The sequence below is a fragment of the Oncorhynchus mykiss genome, chromosome 6 (assembly GCF_013265735.2).
Source record: "Oncorhynchus mykiss isolate Arlee chromosome 6, USDA_OmykA_1.1, whole genome shotgun sequence".
In the NCBI taxonomy this organism is placed as follows: Eukaryota; Metazoa; Chordata; class Actinopteri; order Salmoniformes; family Salmonidae; genus Oncorhynchus; species Oncorhynchus mykiss.
In genome coordinates this window covers 876,112-902,612 of record NC_048570.1, presented here as the reverse complement: position 1 = coordinate 902,612, position 26,501 = coordinate 876,112, and the positions used below count along the sequence as shown (strand labels likewise).

Below are 26,501 nucleotides of genomic sequence, written 5' to 3'. Positions count from 1 at the left end.
TAGAGGACCAGTCAGTGTTAATACTATAGAGGACCAGTCAGTGTTATTACTATATAGAGGACCAGTCAGTGTTACTACTATAGAGGACCAGTCAGTGTTATTACTATATAGAGGACCAGTCAGTGTTACTACTATATAGGACCAGTCAGTGTTATTATACAGAGGACCAGTCAGTGTTACTACTATATAGAGGACCAGTCAGTGTTACTACTATATAGAGGACCAGTCAGTGTTACTACTATATAGAGGACCAGTCAGTGTTACTATTGTATAGAGGACCAGTCAGTGTTACTACTATATAGAGGACCAGTCAGTGTTACTACTATTTAGAGGACCAGTCAGTGTTACTACTATATAGAGAACCAGTCAGTGTTACTACTATATAGAGGGCCAGTCAGTGCTACTACTATATATGGCTAGTCAGTGTTACTATTATATAGAGGACCAGTCAGTGTTACTACTCTATAGAGGACCAGTCAGTGTTACTACGATATATAGGACCAGTCAGTGTTACTACTATATAGAGGACCAGTCAGTGTTACTATTATATAGAGGACCAGTCAGTGTTACTATTATATAGAGGACCAGTCAGTGTTACTATTATATAGAGGACCAGTCAGTGTTACTATTATATAGAGGACCAGTCAGTGTTACTATTATATAGAGGACCAGTCAGTGTTACTACTATATAGAGGACCAGTCAGTGTTACTCCTATGTAGAGGACCTGTCAGTGTTACTACGATATAGAGGACCAGTTAGTGTTACTACGATATAGAGGACCAGTCAGTGTTACTACTATATAGAGGACCAGTCAGTGTTACTATTATATAGAGGACCAGTCAGTGTTACTATTATATAGAGGACCAGTCAGTGTTACTATTATATAGAGGACTAGTCAGTGTTACTATTATATAGAGGACCAGTCAGTGTTACTACTATATAGAGGACCAGTCAGTGTTACTATTATATAAAGGACCAGTCAGTGTTACTATTATATAGAGGACCAGCCAGTGTTACTATTATATAGAGGACCAGTCAGTGTTACTATTATATAGAGGACCAGTCAGTGTTACTACTATATAGAGGACCTGTCAGTGTTACTACTATATAGAGGACCAGTCAGTGTTACTATTATATAGAGGACCAGTCAGTGTTACTATTATATAGAGGACCAGTCAGTGTTACTACGATATAGAGGACCAGTCATTGTTACTATTATATAGAGGAGCAGTCAGTACTACTACGATATAGAGGACCTATCAGTGTTACTACGATATAGAGGACCAGTCAGTGTTACCACGATATAGAGGACCAGTCAGTGTTACTAGTATATCGAGGACCAGTCAGTGTTACTACTATATAGAGGACCAGTCAGTGTTACTACTATATAGAGGGCCAGTCAGTGTTACTATTATATAGAGGACCAGTCAGTGTTACTACTATATAGAGGACCAGTCAGTGTTACTACTATATAGAGGACCAGTCAGTGTTATTACTATATGGAGGACCAGTCAGTGTTACTATTATATATAGGACCATTCAGTGTTACTACGATATAGAGGACCAGTCAGTGTTACTACTATATAGAGGACCAGTCAGTGTTACTACTATATAGAGGACCAGTCAGTGTTACTACTATATAGAGGGCCAGTCAGTGCTACTACTATATATGGCTAGTCAGTGTTACTATTATATAGAGGACCAGTCAGTGTTATTACTATATAGAGGACCAGTCAGTGTTACTACTATATAGAGGACCAGTCAGTGTTACTACGATATAGAGGACCAGTCAGTGTTACTACTATATAGAGGACCAGTCAGTGTTACTATTATATAGAGGACCAGTCAGTGTTACTATTATATAGAGGACCAGTCAGTGTTACTATTATATAGAGGACCAGTCAGTGTTACTATTATATAGAGGACCAGTCAGTGTTACTACTATATAGAGGGCCAGTCAGTGTTACTCCTATGTAGAGGACCTGTCAGTGTTACTACGATATAGAGGACCAGTCAGTGTTACTACGATATAGAGGACCAGTCAGTGTTACTACTATATAGAGGGCCAGTCAGTGTTACTATTATATAGAGGACCAGTCAGTGTTACTATTATATAGAGGACCAGTCAGTGTTACTATTATATAGAGGACCAGTCAGTGTTACTATTATATAGAGGACCAGTCAGTGTTACTACTATATAGAGGACCAGTCAGTGTTACTATTATATAGAGGACCAGTCAGTGTTACTATTATATAGAGGACCAGCCAGTGTTACTATTATATAGAGGACCAGTCAGTGTTACTATTATATAGAGGACCAGTCAGTGTTACTACTATATAGAGGACCAGTCAGTGTTACTACTATATAGAGGACCAGTCACTGTTACTATTATATAGAGGACCAGTCAGTGTTACTATTATATAGAGGACCAGTCAGTGTTACTACGATATAGAGGACCAGTCATTGTTACTATTATATAGAGGACCAGTCAGTGTTACTATTACATAGAGGACCAGTCAGTGTTACTGTTATATAGAGGACCAGTCAGTGTTACTATTATATAGAGGACCAGTCAGTGTTACTACTATATAGAGGACCATTCAGTGTTATTATTATATAGAGGACCAGTCAGTGTTACTATTATATAGAGGACCAGTCAGTGTTACTACGATATAGAGGACCAGTCATTGTTACTATTATATAGAGGACCAGTCAGTGTTACTACGATATAGAGGACCAGTCAGTGTTACTACTATAGAGGACCAGTCAGTGTTATTACTATATAGAGGACCAGTCAGTGTTACTACTATAGAGGACCAGTCAGTGTTATTACTATATAGAGGACCAGTCAGTGTTACTACTATATAGGACCAGTCAGTGTTATTATACAGAGGACCAGTCAGTGTTACTACTATATAGAGGACCAGTCAGTGTTACTACTATATAGAGGACCAGTCAGTGTTACTATTATATAGAGGACCAGTCAGTGTTACTATTATATAGAGGACCAGTCAGTGTTACTACGATATAGAGGACCAGTCATTGTTACTATTATATAGAGGACCAGTCAGTGTTACTACGATATAGAGGACCTGTCAGTGTTACTACGATATAGAGGACCAGTCAGTGTTACTACGATATAGAGGACCAGTCAGTGTTACTATTATATAGAGGACCAGTCAGTGTTACTACTATATAGAGGACCAGTCAGTGTTACTACTATATAGAGGACCAGTCAGTGTTACTATTATATAGAGGACCAGTCAGTGTTACTACTATATAGAGGACCAGTCAGTGTTACTACGATATAGAGGACTAGTCAGTGTTACTACTATATAGAGGACCAGTCAGTGTTACTACTATATAGAGGACCAGTCAGTGTTACTACTATATAGAGGACCAGTCAGTGTTACTACTATATAGAGGACCAGTCAGTGTTACTACTATATAGAGGACCAGTCAGTGTTACTATTATATAGAGGACCAGTCAGTGTTACTACTATATAGAGGACCAGTCAGTGTTACTACTATATAGAGGGCCAGTCAGTGTTATTACTATATAGAGAACCAGTCAGTGTTACTACTATATAGAGGGCCAGTCAGTGCTACTACTATATATGGCTAGTCAGTGTTACTATTATATAGAGGACCAGTCAGTGTTACTACTATATAGAGGACCAGTCAGTGTTACTACGATATAGAGGACCAGTCAGTGTTACTACTATATAGAGGACCAGTCAGTGTTACTATTATATAGAGGACCAGTCAGTGTTACTACGATATAGAGGACCAGTCAGTGTTACTACGATATAGAGGACCAGTCAGTGTTACTACTATATAGAGGACCAGTCAGTGTTACTATTATATAGAGGACCAGTCAGTGTTACTATTATATAGAGGTCCAGTCAGTGTTACTATTGTATAGAGGACCAGTCAGTGTTACTACTATATAGAGGACCAGTCAGTGTTACTACGATATAGAGGACCTGTCAGTGTTACTACTATATAGAGGACCTGTCAGTGTTACTATTATATAGAGGACCAGTCAGTGTTACTATTATATAGAGGACCAGTCAGTGTTACTGTTATATAGAGGACCAGTCAGTGTTACTATTATATAGAGGACCAGTCAGTGTTACTACGATATAGAGGACCAGTCAGTGTTACTACGATATAGAGGACCAGTCAGTGTTACTACTATATAGAGGACCAGTCAGTGATACTATTGTATAGAGGACCAGTCAGTGTTACTATTATATAGAGGACCAGTCAGTGTTACTGTTATATAGAGGACCAGTCAGTGTTACTATTATATAGAGGACCAGTCAGTGTTACTACTATATAGAGGACCAGTCAGTGTTACTACTATATAGAGGACCAGTCAGTGTTACTATTATATAGAGGACCAGTCAGTGTTACTACTATATAGAGGACCAGTCATTGTTACTATTATATAGAGGACCAGTCAGTGTTACTACGATATAGAGGACCAGTCACTGTTACTACTATAGAGGACCAGTCAGTGTTATTACTATATAGAGGACCAGTCAGTGTTACTACTATAGAGGACCAGTCAGTGTTATTACTATATAGAGGACCAGTCAGTGTTACTACTATATAGGACCAGTCAGTGTTATTATACAGAGGACCAGTCAGTGTTACTACTATATAGAGGACCAGTCAGTGTTACTACTATATAGAGGACCAGTCATTGTTACTATTATATAGAGGACCAGTCAGTGTTACTACGATATAGAGGACCAGTCACTGTTACTACTATAGAGGACCAGTCAGTGTTATTACTATATAGAGGACCAGTCAGTGTTACTACTATAGAGGACCAGTCAGTGTTATTACTATATAGAGGACCAGTCAGTGTTACTACTATATAGGACCAGTCAGTGTTATTATACAGAGGACCAGTCAGTGTTACTACTATATAGAGGACCAGTCAGTGTTACTACTATATAGAGGACCAGTCAGTGTTACTATTATATAGAGGACCAGTCAGTGTTACTATTATATAGAGGACCAGTCAGTGTTACTACGATATAGAGGACCAGTCATTGTTACTATTATATAGAGGACCAGTCAGTGTTACTATTACATAGAGGACCAGTCAGTGTTACTGTTATATAGAGGACCAGTCAGTGTTACTATTATATAGAGGACCAGTCAGTGTTACTACTATATAGAGGACCATTCAGTGTTATTATTATATAGAGGACCAGTCAGTGTTACTATTATATAGAGGACCAGTCAGTGTTACTACGATATAGAGGACCAGTCATTGTTACTATTATATAGAGGACCAGTCAGTGTTACTACGATATAGAGGACCAGTCAGTGTTACTACTATAGAGGACCAGTCAGTGTTATTACTATATAGAGGACCAGTCAGTGTTACTACTATATAGGACCAGTCAGTGTTATTATACAGAGGACCAGTCAGTGTTACTACTATATAGAGGACCAGTCAGTGTTACTACTATATAGAGGACCAGTCAGTGTTACTATTATATAGAGGACCAGTCAGTGTTACTACGATATAGAGGACCAGTCAGTGTTACTACTATAGAGGACCAGTCAGTGTTATTACTATATAGAGGACCAGTCAGTGTTACTACTATAGAGGACCAGTCAGTGTTATTACTATATAGAGGACCAGTCAGTGTTACTACTATATAGGACCAGTCAGTGTTATTATACAGAGGACCAGTCAGTGTTACTACTATATAGAGGACCAGTCAGTGTTACTACTATATAGAGGACCAGTCAGTGTTACTATTATATAGAGGACCAGTCAGTGTTACTATTATATAGAGGACCAGTCAGTGTTACTACGATATAGAGGACCAGTCATTGTTACTATTATATAGAGGACCAGTCAGTGTTACTATTACATAGAGGACCAGTCAGTGTTACTGTTATATAGAGGACCAGTCAGTGTTACTATTATATAGAGGACCAGTCAGTGTTACTACTATATAGAGGACCATTCAGTGTTATTATTATATAGAGGACCAGTCAGTGTTACTATTATATAGAGGACCAGTCAGTGTTACTACGATATAGAGGACCAGTCATTGTTACTATTATATAGAGGACCAGTCAGTGTTACTACGATATAGAGGACCAGTCAGTGTTACTACTATAGAGGACCAGTCAGTGTTATTACTATATAGAGGACCAGTCAGTGTTACTACTATAGAGGACCAGTCAGTGTTATTACTATATAGAGGACCAGTCAGTGTTACTACTATATAGGACCAGTCAGTGTTATTATACAGAGGACCAGTCAGTATTACTACTATATAGAGGACCAGTCAGTGTTACTACTATATAGAGGACCAGTCAGTGTTACTATTATATAGAGGACCAGTCAGTGTTACTATTATATAGAGGACCAGTCAGTGTTACTACGATATAGAGGACCAGTCATTGTTACTATTATATAGAGGACCAGTCAGTGTTACTACGATATAGAGGACCTGTCAGTGTTACTACGATATAGAGGACCAGTCAGTGTTACTACGATATAGAGGACCAGTCAGTGTTACTATTATATAGAGGACCAGTCAGTGTTACTACTATATAGAGGACCAGTCAGTGTTACTACTATATAGAGGACCAGTCAGTGTTACTATTATATAGAGGACCAGTCAGTGTTACTACTATGGAGGACCAGTCAGCGTTATTACTACAGTATATAGGATTGTTTATAACACACATAGTTCCTTAGTTCCTGGTACCAAGCAGGACCAGGCAATGTTGAGGACTGTGGTACCATGTTAGCCTCTCTGTCCCCCAGTTGCTAAGTGAGCAGGAGGGAGGGAAGGTTGAACTCAGAGCGAGAGAGGAAAAGGGGAGAGGAAGCACAAAAAGGAGAGATAGAAATGGAAATCCCATCGTTCAAATGCATTTCAAAGCTCTGTGCAGTGTAGCCAAGAGCCACAGACACACAAAGAAGACTTTGTCCTGCAGTAGAGGCTCATGGGAAAGGAGAAGGGGGAAGAATGCCTGCTGTCCAGAGAGCTGAGCTGAGCTGCCACTCTCCTGATTTAGTCCTACTCCCACTTCACGCATTACATGCACCCACACAAATACCCCCCTCCCCTCTCTTCCTGCTGTCTTCACAAAGCTACTCTTTTTTGGCCTGTACTTCCTACCATATTCACTGTACACCATCTGGACTTTCCTACCATATTTACAGTATACTATCTGGACTTTCTTACCATATTCACTGTACACCATCTGGACTTTCTTACCATATTCACTATATACTATCTGGACTTTCCTACCATATTCACTGTATACTATCTGGACTTTCCTACCATATTCACTGTATACTATCTGGACAGTCCTACCATATTCACAGTATATCTATCTTTATCGGCCATTTTCTCAAAATGTCATGTTCCCCGTGCGCTAATTAATTTTTCTGTGTCTTCTAAGGAAGTACATTCACATTATTCCACTCACAGGTTCTTAGGTCTTGTAGTCAGACTTTTACAGAGGCTTTTTTCATATACAGTGCCTTGCGGAAGTATTCGGCCCCCTTGAACTTTGCGACCTTTTGCCACATTTCAGGCTTCAAACATAAAGATATAAAACTGTATTTTTTTGTGAAGAATCAACAACAAGTGGGACACAATCATGAAGTGGAACGACATTTATTGGATATTTCAAACTTTTTTAACAAATCAAAAACTGAAAAATTGGGCGTGCAAAATTATTCAGCCCCTTTACTTTCAGTGCAGCAAACTCTCTCCAGAAGTTCAGTGAGGATCTCTGAAGGATCCAATGTTGACCTAAATGACTAATGATGATAAATACAATCCACCTGTGTGTAATCAAGTCTCCGTATAAATGCAAGTCAATGGGTCTGAATACTTTCCAAATGCACTGTATGTCTAGGATTAGGGTTGAGACTGGAGCTAGCGCTTCTGAGGCTAGAGATGCCTACATCCCTTCATCAGTGTGAGCATGTCACAAACAGAAACCTTTGTAGATGCCAAATATGCAAACTAGCAAATTGATTAACATAAGTTAATAGGCCTGTTAATCACAATGTATCGGCATGTAAATATTAAATCAACATGATTGACATGTAAATATTAAATCAACATGAATGGCATGTAAATATTAAATCAACATGATTGACATATAAATATTAAATCAACATGATTGACATATAAATATTAAATCAACATGAATGGCATGTAAATATTAAATCAACTGTCACATTGTATAAATGATTGGAGACAGGCGCAGGAATACGTAATAGGGGGTTTTAATACTCCACGCAAAGATACAACATGCCATGAAATGTATTTTTATTTTTTATTTTACCTTTATTTAACTAGGCACGATCAGTTAAGAACAAATTCTTATTTTCAATGACGGCCTAGGAACAGTGGGTTAACTGCCTGTTCAGGGCACGGGGACGAAGCCCAAAACGTATACAAAAACACACAGGGATATAACTTAAACAAAAGAGTGAGGTTAAACCTCTAATAAATACACAGAACAAGACCTATAATAAAGAGTACACAATACACGGAACGAGACCTGTAATAAAGAGCACACAATACACGGGACGAGACCTGTAATAAAGAGCACACAATACACGGGACGAGACCCATAATAAAGAGTACACAATACACGGTACGAGACCCGTAAAAAAGAGTACACAATACACAGAACAAGACCTGTAATAAAGAGTACACAATACACGGGACGAGACCCGTAAGAATAATACACAGAACGAGACCCGTAATAACGAGTACACAATATACGGGACGAGACCCGTAATAAAGAGTACACAATATACGGGACGAGACCCGTAATAAAGAAAAAATAACAGTCAAGATAATGGTGAACAGAGGGCACATACATACAATTACTATTCAGGGGGAATGGGAACCAGGTGTGTGTAATGAGAAAGTTCAGTGACGCCTAGAGGTCGGTGACGTAGACCTCTGGTACTGGTGCACGGAATGAGCAGCAGTACTGGGGGAATCCGTGACATCAACATGATTGGCATGTAAATATTAATCTAAATGATTGGCATGTAAATTATCACCTGGATACATTGCTGATGTTCATTAATCACAACACTCCATTTTGATTGTTTTGTTTATCTGTCGGCCCCAGCCTCGAACTCAGGCCCTGTGTGTAGTTAACTGACCCTCTCTGCCCATTCATCTCCATTTTACCTGTTGTTGTTGTCTTAGCTGATTAGCTGATGCTGTCTTACCTGTTGTCTTAGCTAGCTCTCCCAATCAACACCTGTGATTGCTTTATGTCTCTCTCGAATGTCAATATGCCTTGTATACTGTTGTTTAGGGTAGTTATCATTGTTTTATTTTACTGCAGAGCCCCTAGCCTCAACATTCCTCAGACACCTCTTTTGTCCCACCTACCACACATGGTGTGACCTCACCTAGCATAACTAGTGCCTCCAGAGATGCAACCTCTCTTATCGTCACTAAATGCCTAGGTTTACCTCCACTGTACCCGCACCCTACCATACCCCTGTCTGCACATTATGCCTTGAATCTATTCTACCAGACCCAGAAATCTGCTCCGTTTATTCTCTGTCCCCAACGCACCAGATGACCAGTTTTGATAGCCTTTAGCCAAACCCTCATCCTACTCCTCCTCTGTTCCTCGGGTGATGTAGAGGTTAACCCAGGCCCTGTGTGGCCCCAGGCGCTCTCATTTGTTGACTTCTGTAACCGTAAAAGCCTTAGTATTTGAATGTTATTAACATCAGAAGCCTACACCCTAAGTTTGTTTTACTCACTGCTTTAGAACACTCCACCAACCCTGATGTCCTTGCCGTGTCTGAATCCTGGCTTAGGAAGGCCACCAAAAATTCAGAGATTTCCATCGCCAACTACAACATTTCCCGTCAAGATAGAACTTAAAGGGGGAGGAGTTGCAAGAGATAGCCTGCAAAGTTCTGTCATACTTTCAAGGTCTATGCCCAAACAGTTCGAGCTTCTAATTTAAAAAATGAATCTCTCCAGAAATAAGTCTCTCACTGTTGCCGCCTGTTATAGACCCCCCTCAGCTCCCAGCTGTGCCCTGGACACCATATGTGAATTGATTGCCTCCCATTTATCTTCAGAGTTAGTTCTGATAGATGACCTAAACTGGGATATGCTTAACACCCAGGCCGTCCTACAATCTAAGCTAGATGCCTTCGATCTCACACAAATCATCAAGGAACCCACCAGGTACAACCCTAAATCCATAAACATGGGCACCCTCATAGATATTATCCTGACCAACTTGCCCTCCAAATACACCTCTGCTGTCTTCAACCAAGATCTCAACGATCACTGCCTCATTGCCTGCATCCGTTATGGGTCCGCGGTCAAACGACCACCCCTCATCACTGTCAAACGCTCCCTAAAACACTTCTGCGAGCAGGCCTTTCTAATCGACCTGGCCAGAGAATCCTGGAAGGATATTGACCTCATCCCGTCAGTTGAGGATGCCTGGTTGTTCTTTAAAGGTACATTCCTCACCATCTTAAATAAGCATGCCCCTTTCAAAAAAAGTAGAACTAAGAAGAGATATAGCCCTTGGTTCACTCCAGACCTGACTGCCCTCGACCAGCACAAAAACATTCTGTGGCGTACTACACTAGCATTGAATAGTCCCCCCGATATGTCACTTTTCAGGGAAGTCAGGAACCAATACACAGTCAGTTAGGAAAGCAAAGGCTAGCTTTTTCAAACAGAAATTTGCCTCCGGTAGGTCTAACCACAAACACACTGTAAAATCCATGGAAAATAAGAGCACCTCCTCCCAGCTGCCCACTGCACTGAGGCTAGGAAACACTGTCACCACCGGTAAATCCACAATAATCGAGAATTTCAATGAGCATTTCTCCACGGCTGGCCATGCTTTCCTCCTGGCTACCCCAACCGTGGCCAACAGCTCCACCCCCCCCCCCCCCCCACAGCTACTTACCCAAGCCTCCCAAGCTTCTCCTTCACCCAAATCCAGATAGTAGATGTTCTGAAAGAGCTGCAAAACCTGGACCCGTACAAATAAGCTGGGCTAGACAATCTGCACCCTCTCTTTCTAAAATTATCCGCCGCCATTTTGCTAAACCCTACTACTAGTCTGTTAAACCTCTCTTTCGTATCTTCAGAGATTCCTAATGATTGGAAAGCTGCCGCATTCATCCCCCTCTTCAAAGGGGGAGACATTCCAAACTGTTACAGACCTATATCCATCCTGCCCTGCCTTTCTAAAGTCTTCAAAAGCCAAGTTAACAAACAGATCACTGACCATTTCAAATCCCTCCATACCTTCTCCGCTGTGCAACCCGGTTTACGAGCTGGTCACGGGTGCACCTCAGCCACACTCAAGGTATTCAAGGTACTAAACGATATAATAACTGCCATCGATAAAAGACAGAGTACTGTGCAGCTGTCTTCATCGACCTGACCAAGGCTTTCAACTCTGTCAATCACCACATTCTTATCGGCACACTCAACAGTCCGGATCTCTGGCAGTCTCTATGGGGGTACCACAGGGCTCAATTCTTGGGCCAACTGTTTTCTCTGTATACATCAATGATGTTGCTCTTGCTGAGGGTGATTCCTTGATCCACCTCAACGCAGACCACACCATTCTGTATACATCTGGCTCTTCTTTGGACACTGTGTTAACTTCTTAAGGTATGGGGGACAGCATTTTCACTTTTCGATAAGTAGCGTGCCCAATTTCAACTTCCTGCTACTCATGCCAGGAATTTAAGATATGCATAATATTAGTAGATTTGGATAGAAAACACTCTGAAGTTTCTTAAACTGTTTTAATCATGTCTGTGAGCATAACATAACTTGTGTAGCATGCAAAACCCAGAGGACTAACCGTTCAGAATTTTTTTTTTTGGTCTCCGTCTCTTCACTGAGTTCTCATTGGCTAATTATATTTCTTAGGCACTTGTTTTCAGTTCCTACCACCTCCACTGGATGTCACCAGTCTTTGGAATTTGGTTGAGGTTATTCATTTGTGCAATGAAGAAGTAGGCCATCTAGGAACTGGGTAACACTGTTGAGAGTTGCTCAAGACGTGTATTGAACACAGATAGACCGGTCTACAATTTGATCAATTATTAACGTTTAAAAATACCTAGTTGTATTACAAAACTAGTTTGAAATATTTTGGCAAAGTTTATAGGCAACTTTTGAAATATTTTGTAGTGAAGTTGCGTTTTTTGGACAGTTTTTTTCTGGATCAAACATGTCAAATAAATTGACATTTGGATATATATGGAAGGAATTAATCGAACAAAAGGACCAATTGTGATGTTTATGGGACATATTGGAGTGCCAACAAAAGAAGCTTGTCAAAGGTAATGCATGTTTTATATTTTAATTCTGCGTTTTGTGCATCGCCTGCACGGTTGAAATATGCTACCCTCTTTGTTTACTATTGGGCTATCATCAGGTAATAGCTTCCTATGCTTTCGCCGAAAAGCCTTTTTAAAATCTGACATGTTGGCTAGATTCACAACGAATGTAGCTTTAATTGAGTATCTCACATGTGTAATTTAATGAAAGTTAGATTTTTATATCTATTTTTTTTATTTGACGCGCTGCATTTTCCCTGTTTTTTGCCCAAGTGGGACGCAACCGTCCCCTATACCATAAGAAGTACCTCTCTAGGGTATGTGGGATGCAACCGTCCCCTATACCATAAGAAGTTCACCTCTCTAGGGTATGTGGGATGCAACCGTCCCCTATACCATAAGAAGTTCACCTCTCTAGGGTATGTGGGATGCAACCGTCCCCTATACCATAAGAAGTTAACCTCTCTAGGGTATGTGGGATGCAACCGTCCCCTATACCATAAGAAGTTAACCTCTCTAGGGTATGTGGGATGCAACCGTCCCCTATACCATAAGAAGTTAACCTCTCTAGGGTATGTGGGACGCAACCGTCCCCTATACCATAAGAAGTTAACCTCTCTAGGGTATGTGGGATGCAACCGTCCCCTATACCATAAGAAGTTAACCTCTCTAGGGTATGTGGGATGCAACCGTCCCCTATACCATAAGAAGTTAACCTCTCTAGGGTATGTGGGATGCAACCGTCCCCTATACCATAAGAAGTTCACCTCTCTAGAGTATGTGGGATGCAACCGTCCCCTATACCATAAGAAGTTAACCTCTCTAGGGTATGTGGGATGCAACCGTCCCCTATACCATAAGAAGTTAACCTCTCTAGGGTATGTGGGATGCAACCGTCCCCTATACCATAAGAAGTTAACCTCTCTAGGGTATGTGGGATGCAACCGTCCCCTATACCATAAGAAGTTCACCTCTCTAGGGTATGTGGGATGCAACCGTCCCCTATACCATAAGAAGTTAACCTCTCTAGGGTATGTGGGATGCAACCGTCCCCTATCCCATAAGAAGTTAACCTCTCTAGGGTATGTGGGATGCAACCGTCCCCTATACCATAAGAAGTTAACCTCTCTAGGGTATGTGGGATGCAACCGTCCCCTATACCATAAGAAGTTAACCTCTCTAGGGTATGTGGGATGCAACCGTCCCCTATACCATAAGAAGTTAACCTCTCTAGGGTATGTGGGATGCAACCGTCCCCTATACCATAAGAAGTTAACCTCTCTAGGGTATGTGGGATGCAACCGTCCCCTATACCATAAGAAGTTAACCTCTCTAGGGTATGTGGGATGCAACCGTCCCCTATACCATAAGAAGTTAACCTCTCTAGGGTATGTGGGATGCAACCGTCCCCTATACCATAAGAAGTTAACCTCTCTAGGGTATGTGGGATGCAACCGTCCCCTATCCCATAAGAAGTTAACCTCTCTAGGGTATGTGGGATGCAACCGTCCCCTATACCATAAGAAGTTAACCTCTCTAGGGTATGTGGGATGCAACCGTCCCCTATACCATAAGAAGTTAACCTCTCTAGGGTATGTGGGATGCAACCGTCCCCTATACCATAAGAAGTTCACCTCTCTAGGGTATGTGGGATGCAACCGTCTCTTATCCCATAAGAAGTTAACCTCTCTAGGGTATGTGGGATGCAACCGTCTCCTATACCATAAGAAGTTAAACCTCTCTAGGGTATGTGGGATGCAACAGTCTCCTATACCATAAGACGTTATTAACCTCTCTAGGGTTTGTGGGATGCAACCGTCTCCTATATCATAAGAAGTTAACAAACCTCCAAACGAGCTTCAATGCCATACAACTCTCCTTCCATGGCCTCCAACTGCACTTAAACGCCAGTAAAACTAAATGCATGCTCTTCAACCGATCGCAGCCTGCACCTGCCCACCCGACTAGCATCACTACTCTGGACGGTTCTGACTTAGAATATGTGGACAACTACAAATACCTAGGTGTCTGGTTAGACTGTAAACTCTCCTTCCAGACTCATATTAAGCACCTCCAATTCAAAATTAAATTAAGAATCGGCAATCCTACCAATCATCGACTTCGGTGATGTCATTTACAAAATAGCCTCCAACACTCTACTCAACTAATTGGATGCAGTCTATCACAGTGCCATCCATTTTGTCACCAAAGCCCCATATACCACCCATCACTGCGACCTGTATGCTCTAGCCGGCTAGCCCTCGTTACATATTCGTTGCAAGACCCACTGGCTCCAGGTCATCTATAAGTCTTTGCTAGGTAAAGCTCTGCCTTATCTCAGCTCACTGTTCACCATAACAACACCCACCCGTAGCACGCGCTCCAGCAGGTTTATCTCACTGGTCATCCCCAAAGAAAACACCTCGTTTGGCCGCCTTTCCTTCCAGTTCTCTGCTGCCAATGACTGGAACAAATTGCAAAAATCGCTGAAGTTGGAGACATATCTCCCTCACTAACTTTAAGCATCAGCTATCTGAGCAGATAACCCATCGCTGCAGCTGTACGTAGCCCATCTGTAAATAGCCCACCCAACAACCTAGCTCATCCCCATATTGTTTTTATTTACTTTTCTGCTCTTTTGCACACCAGTATTTCTACTTGCACATCATCATCATCTGCACATCAATCACTCCAGTGTTAATTGCTAAATTGTAATTACTTCGCTACTATGGCCTATGTATTGCCTTACCTCCTTACTCCATTTGCACACACTGTATATAGACTTTTCTATTGTGTTATTGACTGTACTTTTGTTTATCCCATGTGTAACTCATAGGTTGTACGAAGGGCTATATAAATACATTTGATTTGATTACTTCGCCACCATAGTCTATTTATTGCCTTACCTCCCTTATCTTACCTCATTTGCATACACTGTATATAGACTTTCTTCAACTATTATTGACTTTATGTTTTGTTTACTCCATGTGTAACTCTGTGTTGTTTTTTGTCACACTGCTATGCTTTATCTTGGCCATGTCGCAGTTGTAAATGAGAACTTTTTCTCAACTGGCCTACCTGGTTAAATAAAGGTGAAATAAATAAAAAATATATATTTTTAAATATTAATCAAAATGATTGGCATGTAAATATTAATCTAAATGATTGGCATGTAGATATGAATCAACATTATTGACCTGTTAGCATTATCAACATGATTGCCATTTTAATATTAATGAACATGACTGGCATGTAATTATTAATCAACACGATGGCCATTTTAGTATTATCAACATGATTGGCACGTAAATTATCAACATGATTGGCATGGCATTTAAATATAAATTAACATAATTTACATGTTAATACTAAACACCATGATTGGCATGTAAATACAAGGACAGCTCTAATTAATGAAACATTAGTGTTTATATTGGGGTTTATATTGGTTTATATAAAGGGGCGGCAGGTAGCCTAGTGGTTAGAGCATTGGGCCAGTAACTGAATTAACTAGAATTGGTTGTTAACTGACTTACCCAGTTAAATAAAGGTTAAATCAGAATAATATATTTGAGGCAGATTAACAATGACATCACTGGCCTACAATATATTAAAGGAACAACTATCAAATGAGATCACAACACTATTTACTGCTTAAGTTTTATTAATTAAATGCAAATCATATCTGCATCAAAGTGTTGTGTTTTACTAGGTTATATTTGGGTACAACTAAATAGCCTACTGTGAATCAAGATTGAAGACACAGGATATTGCATGTCTGTGGTTCACAAAGCAGCTGGGATCAGACCCTGGTCTCTGCTTACCCTAACCATAACCCCAGCCCTAACCATAGCAGGAGGCTGGTCTGTCCTCTGTTGGTTTTTAGGCAGGGGAGATGGGCCCTAACCTCCAGGACAGATGGGGAGGTGTTTTTTTCAGACAGAGGTTAAGAGATGCTGAGAATCTTTCCAAGACAGGCATCTCCATGCAACAACAAAATGTTTCAGAGAATTTGTTTGTTTTTTTCCACAGCGCTAGGGACAGATGTCAGATGTGGCCTTTAACCCCACATACATAGCTTGGCATGAACAGCTTGCCCCACTATGACTATGTCAAACCAAATATGTTCATAGCCAGTATTGTATTGTTTTGAGAGTATATTTAATCAATAAAGACCGAGGAGGTGTGGTATATGGCTAATATACTAAAGACCGAGGAGGTGTGGTATATGGCTAATATACTAAAGACCGAGGAGGTGTGGTATATGGCTAATATACTATGGCTAAGGGATGTTCTTAGGCCCGACGCAACATGCAGTGACAGCGTACAGCCCTTAGAAGTGGTATATCGGCCATATACCACAACCCCCCGAGGTGCCTTATTGTTTTTACGAACTGGTTTAACAACAAAACTATACCACTAAAAATACATGTTTTGTCATACACGTGGTAGACGGTCTAATAAACCACAGCTTTCAGCCAATCAGCTTTCAGGGCTCGATCCACCCGGTTTATAATATAGTTCATAGTACACTTATTAATTAACAACCAAAGTGATGATGGAGGAGATTCCATTATAGCTTCTCAAACAAATCCAAACTCTACACCCGTACAAATCTACACCTGTATTAAACTCTACACCTGTATCAAACTCTACACCCGTATAAATCTCTACACCTGTATCAAACTCTACACCTGTATCAAAATCTACACCTGTATCAATCTCTACACCCGTACAAATCTCTACACCTTTATCAAAATCTACACCTGTATTAAACTCTACACCTGTATCAAACTCTACACCCGTATAAATCTCTACACCTGTATCAAACTCTACACCTGTATCAAACTCTACACCTGTATCAAACTCTACACCCGTATAAATCTCTACACCTGTATCAAACTCTACACCTGTATTAAACTCTACACCTGTATCAAACTCTACAGCTGTGTTAAACTCTACACCTGTATCAAACTCTACACCTGTATCAAACTCTACACCTGTATCAAACTCTACAGCTGTGTTAAACTCTACACCCGTATGTAACTCTACACATGTATGCAACTCTACACCTGTATGTAACTCCACACATGTATGCAACTCTACACCTGTATGCAACTCTACACCTGTATCAAACTCTACACCTGTATCAAACTCTACACCTGTATCAAACTCTACACCTGTATCAAACTCTACACCTGTATCAAACTCTACACCTGTATCAAACTCTACACCTGTATCAAACTCTACACCTGTGTCAAACTCTACAGCTGTATCAAACTCTACAACTGTATTAAACTCTACACCTGTATCAAACTCTACACCCGTATAAATCTCTACACCTGTATCAAACTCTACACCTGTATTAAACTCTACACCTGTATCAAACTCTACAGCTGTGTTAAACTCTACACCTGTATCAAACTCTACACCTGTATCAAACTCTACAGCTGTGTTAAACTCTACACCCGTATGTAACTCTACACATGTATGCAACTCTACACCTGTATGTAACTCTACACATGTATGCAACTCTACACCTGTATGTAACTCTACACATGTATGCAACTCTACACCTGTATGCAACTCTACACCTGTATCAAACTCTACACCTGTATCAAACTCTACACCCATATCAAACTCTACAGCTGTGTTAAACTCTACAGCTGTATCAAACTCTACACCTGTATTCAACTCTACAGCTGTATCAAACTCTACACCCATATCAAACTCTACACCTGTATCAAACTCTACACCTGTATTAAACTCTACAGCTGTATCAAACTCTCCACCTGTATCAAACTCTACAGCTGTGTTAAACTCTACAACCGTATAAAACTCTACACCTGTATCAAACTCTCCACCTGTATCAAACTCTACAGCTGTGTTAAACTCTACACCTGTATGCAACTCTACACCTGTATGTAACTCTACACATGTATGCAACTCTACACCTGTATGCAACTCTACACCTGTATCAAACTCTACAGCTGTGTTAAACTCTACACCTGTATGCAACTCTACACCTGTATGCAACTCTACACCTGTATGCAACTCTACACCTGTATGCAACTCTACACCTGTATCAAACTCTACAACTGTATCAAACTCTACAACTGTATCAAACTCTACACCTGTATCAAACTCTACAGCTGTGTTAAACTCTACACCTGTATCAAACTCTACAGCTGTGTTAAACTCTACAGCTTGTTTAAACTCCACACCTGTATTAATCTCTACAGCTGTATTAGACTCTACACCTGCATCAAACTCTACAACTGTATCAAACTCTACACCTGTATCAACCTCTACAGCTGTATCAAACTCTACAGCTGTATCAAACTCTACAGCTGTATCAAACTCTACAGCTGTATCAAACTCGACAGCTGTATCAAACTCGACAGCTGTATCAAACTCTACACCTGTATCAACCTCTACAGCTGTATCAAACTCTACACCTGTATCAACCTCTACAGCTGTATCAAACTCTACAGTTGTATCAAACTCTACAGCTGTATCAAACTCTACAGCTGTATCAAACTCGACAGCTGTATCAAACTCTACAGCCGTATCAGATTCCTTGTGCATCAGTGTTGAGTGTCACAGTCTTGATCTCAACCCTGGCTGTTATCAGCAACACAGACAGTGTTTTCTTGAATATCTAAACAGCTGAGTAAAAGCCTTTTCCATTTGCAGATGGCCAGACTCCACGCAGAGCAAAACAGCAACCAACACATGGCAAAGGTCTCCACAGTAACCAACACATATCAAAGGTCTCCACATTAACCAACACATAGCAAAGGGTCCCATGTTAACCAACACATAGCAAAGGTCCCACATTAATCAACACATAGCAAAGGTCCCACATTAATCAACACATGGCAAAGGTCCCACATTAATCAACACATAGCAAAGGTCCGACATTAATCAACACATAGCAAAGGTCTCCACATTAATCAACACATAGCAAAGGTCCCACATTAATCAACACATGGCAAAGGTCCCACATTAACCAACACATAGCAAAGGTCCCACATTAACCAACACATAGCAAAGGTCTAACATATACATTCACTTTCCCTGTCCTCCAAGCCCTGTGTCAATTTCACTCCTTATCTCTCCCCCCTCTCTCTATCTCTCCACAACCCTCTCTAATATGTAGACTAATCCTAAACCTCTCTAGTCTGTAGACTAACCATAACTCTCTCTAGTCTATAGACCAACACTAACCCTCACTCTAGACTGTCCAAACACATTCGTCCCCCTACCAGGCTATCTCACAGATTGGCTCAGCCAATCCTTCTCATTGAGGTAAGTGAGCAGTGATTGGCAGACTGAGTGGAGTGAGCAGTGATTGACTGACCGAGTTGAGGGAGCAGTTATTGGCTGACAGTGTAGTGAGCAGTTATTGACTGACAGTGTAGTGAGCAATGATTGGCTGACATCGGATTTGAGGGTCAGCAGATTTGGGGGTCAGCAATGATTGGCTGTCAGCAGATTTGGGGGTCAGGGACACCTCAAGACTTTTTTAGGGCCAGGGAGTGTTAGTTGTTCTGAAAAGCAGCTCTGCTGCCATGAGAGACATTTCGGCCGGTAATCTCTGCTGCCAGGGAGATGGCCGAAGCCGGTAATCTGTACTGACGTGTATTTTAGCAGCACTTACTGAGCGGTTTGAGGATGCTGTTGCTGGCCTCATCGTTGTTTTCTGTGTCGGACCTGTCAGAGGCGTTCTCCGTCAGATGATCCTTCCTGTCCTTGTGGCTTCCTCTCCGGCGTTGACGTCTCCGACGCCGGTAGCTCTTGGGCATCTGCACTCCGATGTAGACGGTGTGGTGACCTGGTTGGAAGAGAAAGACAATGGGTTAGGGTTAACAATGGGTTAGGATTAACAATGGGTTAGGGTTAACAATGGGTTAGGATTAACAATGGGTTAGGGTTAGACAGTGGGTTATGGCTGGCATCAGCAATGTTGGGCACGGGGGGTACCAAGGCTGGCACACAAGGGCATTTGCATTGGCACACCAGGCATGAAATTCCAGTGTTTGAATTGGCAAACTTGCATTCTACCAGGTTGGAGATTTGGTCACCTTTCCACCAAGGGAGCATGTAAATTTATACCAACCCTTCCTAAATGCAGGTTATCCAGGAAATGGCTTTATCCAGGAATGGAGGATGTACATGCTCAGAAGGTGCTGTCTAGGCCAGACATAGAAGTTGGCGTCCAGCTGTCAAACCAAATATTTTGGCCGTGAAGAAATAACAGGTAGCAGTGACATTTCAATGTTAGGGTCTCCACTTGCAATCAGATCTCCAGAGGTTAGGGTATTAACACGGTCAGGCTTCTCACATTCCTTAAAGGCATAGTTCTGGATTCTGGTAATATCTACTTCCCCAGAGTCAGACGAACTTGTGGATACCTTTTATGTCTCTGCTTGCCATTTGAAGGAAGTTGCTATGCTAACTAGCATTAGCGCAATGACTGGATGTTTCTGTAGACTAGTTAGCATTGACTCGTGAAACTACCTCTAACTTCCTTCATACTGGATGCAGAGACATAAATATGGTATCCACGAGTTCATCTCACTCTGGAGAAGTATAACTATTCTATAAGGAATGTGAGCAGTCTGACCATGTTAACAACCTCTGGAGGTCTGACTGCAAGTGCCAAAATCCAAAACTATCCCTTTAAGGTTATGCTGTACTGTAACCCTACCTATCCATTTTACATTTTAGTAATTTAGCAGACGGTCTTAACCAGATCAACTTACAGGTGTAAATAGGGTTAAGTGCATTGCTCAAGGGCACAATTTAGTCAGCTCTGGGATTTGAACCAGCAACCATTTGGTTACTAGTCCTTTTACTTATGTGAAGGGAAACCCTTTTAACCAGACTAGTGTCTGTAAACATAACCTCTAAATGAGCTCCATGTCAGACATGTTCAGTGTAAATTGGAAACCACATATCCCGAGGCTGCATTTATTGTGGCTGGGGATTTTAACAAGGCTAATCTGAAAACAAGGCTCCCTACATTTTATCAGCATATCGAATGCGCGACCCGGGCTGGTAAAACTCTGGATCATTGTTACTCTAACTTCCGCGATGCATACAAAGCCCTCCCCCGCCCTCCTTTTGACAAATCTGACCACGACTCCATTTTGTTGCTCCCAGACTATAGACAGAAACTAAAACGGGAAATGCCCGTCAGGTCTGTTCAATGCTGGTCCGACCAATCTGATTCCACGCTTCAAGATTGCTTCGATCACGAAGACTGGGATATGTTCTGGATAGCGTTGAACAACAACATTGATGTATAAGCTGATTCGGTGAGCCAGTTTATTAGCAAGTGCATCGATGATGTTGTACCCACGTCGACCATTAAAACCTTCCCCAACCAGAAACCGTGGATTGATGGCAGCATTCACGGAAAACTGAAAGCGCGAACCACTGCTTTTAATCAGGGCAAGGAGACCGGAAACATGACTGAATACAAACAGTGTAGCTATTCCTTCCGCAAGGCAATCAAACAAGCTAAGCGTCAGTATAGAGACAAAGTAGAGTCGCAATTCAACGGCTCAGACACGAGAGGTATGTGGCAGGGTCTACAGTCAGTCACGGACAACAAAAAGAAAACCAGTCCCATACCGGACACCGATGTCTTGCTCCCTGACAAACTAAACAACTTCTTTGCACACTTTGAGGACAATACAGTGCCACTGACATGGCCCGCTACCAAAACCTGTGGACTCTCCTTCACTGCAGCCGACATGAGTAAAACATTTAAACGTGTTAACCCTCGCAAGGCTGTAGGCCCAGACGGCATCCCCAGCCGCGTCCTCAGAGCATGCGCAGACCAGCTGGCTGATGTTTTTACGGACATATTCAATCAATCCTTATCCCAGTCTGCTGTTCCCACATGCTTCAAGAGGGCAACCATTGATCCTGTTCCCAAGAAAGCTAAGGTAACTAAGCTAAATGACTATCACCCCGTAGCACTCACTTCCATCATCATGGAGTGGTTTGAGACACTATATCACCTCCACCCTACCTGACACCCTAGACGCACTACAATTTGCTTACCGCCCCAATAGGTCCACAGACGACACAATCGCAATCACGCTGAACACTGCCCTAACCCTTCTGGACAAGAGGAATACCTATTTAAGAATGCTGTTCATCGACCATAGCTCAGCATTTAACACCCTAGTACCCTCCAAACTCGTCATTAAGTTCGAGACCCTGGGTCTTAACCCCGCCCTGTGTAACTGGGTCCTGGACTTTCTTTTTTTTTTTTTACTCTGTTTATTAAGTTTTGAACATACACACATACAGACAAGACAAAGCGGGTCCTGGACTTTCTGACGGGACACCCCCAGGTGGTGAGGGTAGGAAACAACATCTCCACCCCACTCATCCTCAACACTGGAGCCCCACAAGGGAGTGTTCTCAGCCCTCTCCTGTACGCCCTGTTCACCCATTACTGCTTGGCCATACACACCACCAACTCAATCATCAAGTTTGCAGACGACACTATAGTGTTAGGCTTGATTACCAACAACGACGAGACGGCCTACAGGGAGGAGGTGAGGGCCCTCGGAGTGTGGTGTCAGGAAAATAACCTCACACTCTACGTCAACAAAACAAAGGAGATGATCGTGGACCTAAAATACCGATTTCCGATTGTTATGAAAACTTGAAATCGGCCCTAATTAATCGGCCATTCCGATTAATCGGTCGACCTCTAGTCTCCACAATGCATCACTGGATGCAAACTACCTGCCCTCCAGGACACCTACACCACCCGATGTCACAGGAAGAACAAAAAGATCATCAAGGACAACAACCACCCGAGCCACTGCCTGTTCACCCAGCTATCATCCAGAAGGCGAGGTCAGTACAGGTGCATCAAAGGTGGGACAAAGAGACTGAAAAACAGCTTTCATCTCAAGGCCACCAGACTGTTAAACAGCCATCACTAACATTGAGTGGCTGCTGCCAAAATACTGACTCGAATCTCCAGCCACTTTAATAATACAAAAGTTGTAATAAATGTATCACTAGTCACTTTAAACAATGCCACTTATATAATGTTTACATGCCCTACATTACTCTTCTCATATGTATATACTGTTCTCTATACCATCTACTGCATCTTGCCTATGCCGTTAGGCCATAGCTCTACCATATATGTTTATGTAAATATACTTATTCATTACTATACACTTGTGTGTATAAGGTAGTTGTTGGGGAATTGTCAGATTACTTGTAAGATATTACTGTACTGTCGGAACTAGAAGCACAAGCATCCATGAGACATATTCAGTACTGTTAGACCTCGTCCTAGAGACATATGCAGTACTGTTAGACCTCGTCCTAGAGACATATTCAGTACTGTTAGACCTCGTCCTAGAGACATATTCAGTACTGTTAGACCTCATCCATGAGACATATTCAGTACTGTTAGACCTCATCCATGAGACATATTCAGTACTGTTAGACCTCGTCCTAGAGACATATTCAGTACTGTTAGACCTCATCCATGAGACATATTCAGTACTGTTAGACCTCGTCCTAGAGACATATTCAGTGCTATTAGACCTTCCCATTAGACACCAGTCAGTCAGTCAGAGACTCGAAAACAAAAGGCAATACCCGACAGCCACAGAACACAATAGCACATATTATCCACCTCAACACCCCTCCACACCACATCACTACCCCACCACACAACACAATAGCACGCATTCTCCAGATCAATCACAATGCCTTGTGTTTTATTCAAATTCACTCGCTGACAACCCTCGAGTGTGGATAGAGACATGATTCATTTCTTTGTTGGTCTTTTTTATTCAAGTTGGATTACTCCTGAGCTATAGCACCTACAGATACAGTATAAGAGAGGACCAAGATACAAAGTGCTCTCTGAAATGCTGAATTGTTTCAATGAGCACGTTGTATCATCTGGTAGGCTGTTCCTCTGTCTCTGTACAACCCTGTGTGGATGAACCAGTGAGAGCTGGTCAAACTTTTAGCTTTTTGCCATTCTCAGTGCAGGTGGTACATAAAGCCCTGCACTCCTTAGATCAGAGAAAGCCTGCAGGTCCTAATCTTTTGGATCCCTGCTTTTTAAATCTGGCAGCTGATTTCATTGCTGAACCACTTACATATCTGTTCAATCTAACCCTGGAATGTAATGAAATTCCAAAGATCTGGAAATCAGCATTTGTCCTACCACTTCCTACCACCTCCTGTCTCAGCCTCCAGTATTTATGCTGCAGTAGTTTATGTGTCGGGGGGCTAGGGTCAGTTTGTTATACAGTGCCTTGCGAAAGTATTCGGCCCCCTTGAACTTTGCGACCTTTTGCCACATTTCAGGCTTCAAACATAAAGATATAAAACTGTATTTTTTTGTGAAGAATCAACAACAAGTGGGACACAATCATGAAGTGGAACGACATTTATTGGATATTTCAAACTTTTTTAACAAATCAAAAACTGAAAAATTGGGCGTGCAAAATTATTCAGCCCCTTTACTTTCAGTGCAACAAACTCTCTCCAGAAGTTCAGTGAGGATCTCTGAATGATCCAATGTTGACCTAAATGACTAATGATGATAAATACAATCCACCTGTGTGTAATCAAGTCTCCGTATGAATGCACCTGCACTGTGATAGTCTCAGAGGTCCGTTAAAAGCGCAGAGAGCATCATGAAGAACAAGGAACACACCAGGCAGGTCTGAGATACTGTTGTGAAGAAGTTTAAAGCCGGATTTGGATACAAAAAGATTTCCCAAGCTTTAAACATCCCAAGGAACACTGTGCAAGCGATAATATTGAAATGGAAGGAGTATCAGACCACTGCAAATCTACCAAGACCTGGCCGTCCCTCTAAACTTTCAGCTCATACAAGGAGAAGACTGATCAGAGATGCAGCCAAGAGGCCCATGATCACTCTGGATGAACTGCAGAGATCTACAGCTGAGGTGGGAGACTCTGTCCATAGGACAACAATCCTATATATTGCACAAATCTGGCCTTTATGGAAGAGTGGCAAGAAGAAAGCAATTTCTTAAAGATATCCATAAAAAGTGTTGTTTAAAGTTTGCCACAAGCCACCTGGGAGACACACCAAACATGTGGAAGAAGCTGCTCTGGTCAGATGAAACCAAAATGGAACTTTTTGGCAACAATGCAAAACGTTATGTTTGGCGTAAAAGCAACACAGCTGAACACACCATCCCCACTGTCAAACATGGTGGTGGCAGCATCATGGTTTGGGCCTGCTTTTCTTCAGCAGGGACAGGGAAGATGGTTAAAATTGATGGGAAGATGGATGGAGCCAAATACAGGACTATTCTGGAAGAAAACCTGATGGAGTCTGCAAAAGACCTGAGACTGGGACGGAGATTTGTCTTCCAACAAGATAATGATCCAAAACATAAAGCAAAATCTACAATGGAATGGTTCAAAAATAAACATATCCAGGTGTTAGAATGGCCAAGTCAAAGTCCAGACATGAATCCAATCGAGAATCTGTGGAAAGAACTGAAAACTGCTGTTCACAAATGCTCTCCATCCAACCTCACTGAGCTCGAGCTGTTTTGCAAGGAGGAATGGGAAAAAATGTCAGTCTCTCGATGTGCAAAACTGATAGAGACATACCCCAAGCGACTTACAGCTGTAATCGCAGCAAAAGGTGGCGCTACAAAGTATTAACTTAAGGGGGCTGAATAATTTTGCACGCCCAATTTTTCAGTTTTTGATTTGTTAAAAAAGTTTGAAAAATCCAATAAATGTCGTTCCACTTCATGATTGTGTCCCACTTGTTGTTGATTCTTCACAAAAAAATACAGTTTTATATCTTTATGTTTGAAGCCTGAAATGTGGCAAAAGGTTGCAAAGTTCAAGAGGGCCGAATACATTCGCAAGGCACTGTATCTGGAGTACTTCTCCTGTCCTATTCGGTGTCCTGTGTGAATCTAAGTGTGCGTTCTCTAATTCTATCCTTCTCTCTTTCTTTCTCTCTCTCGGAGGACCTGAGCCCTAGGACCATGCCCCAGGACTACCTGACATGATGACTCCTTGCTGTCCCCAGTCCACCTGACCGTGCTGCTGCTCCAGTT

General features: G+C 41.6%; 1 protein-coding gene across 5 annotated transcripts in view; it reads right to left on the bottom strand.

Annotated features, from left to right (window-relative positions):
- The window catches only part of slc4a4a (solute carrier family 4 member 4a), a 342,926-nt gene that overhangs the window by 215,977 nt on the left and 100,448 nt on the right, over nucleotides 1-26,501 (bottom strand). For all 5 annotated transcript variants that reach the window (XM_036979187.1, XM_036979183.1, XM_036979185.1 and 2 more), the window contains one exon: nucleotides 20,045-20,218. In XM_036979187.1, coding sequence (XP_036835082.1) covers nucleotides 20,045-20,218 — 174 coding nt within the window. The remainder of the gene's footprint in view (nucleotides 1-20,044; nucleotides 20,219-26,501) is intronic.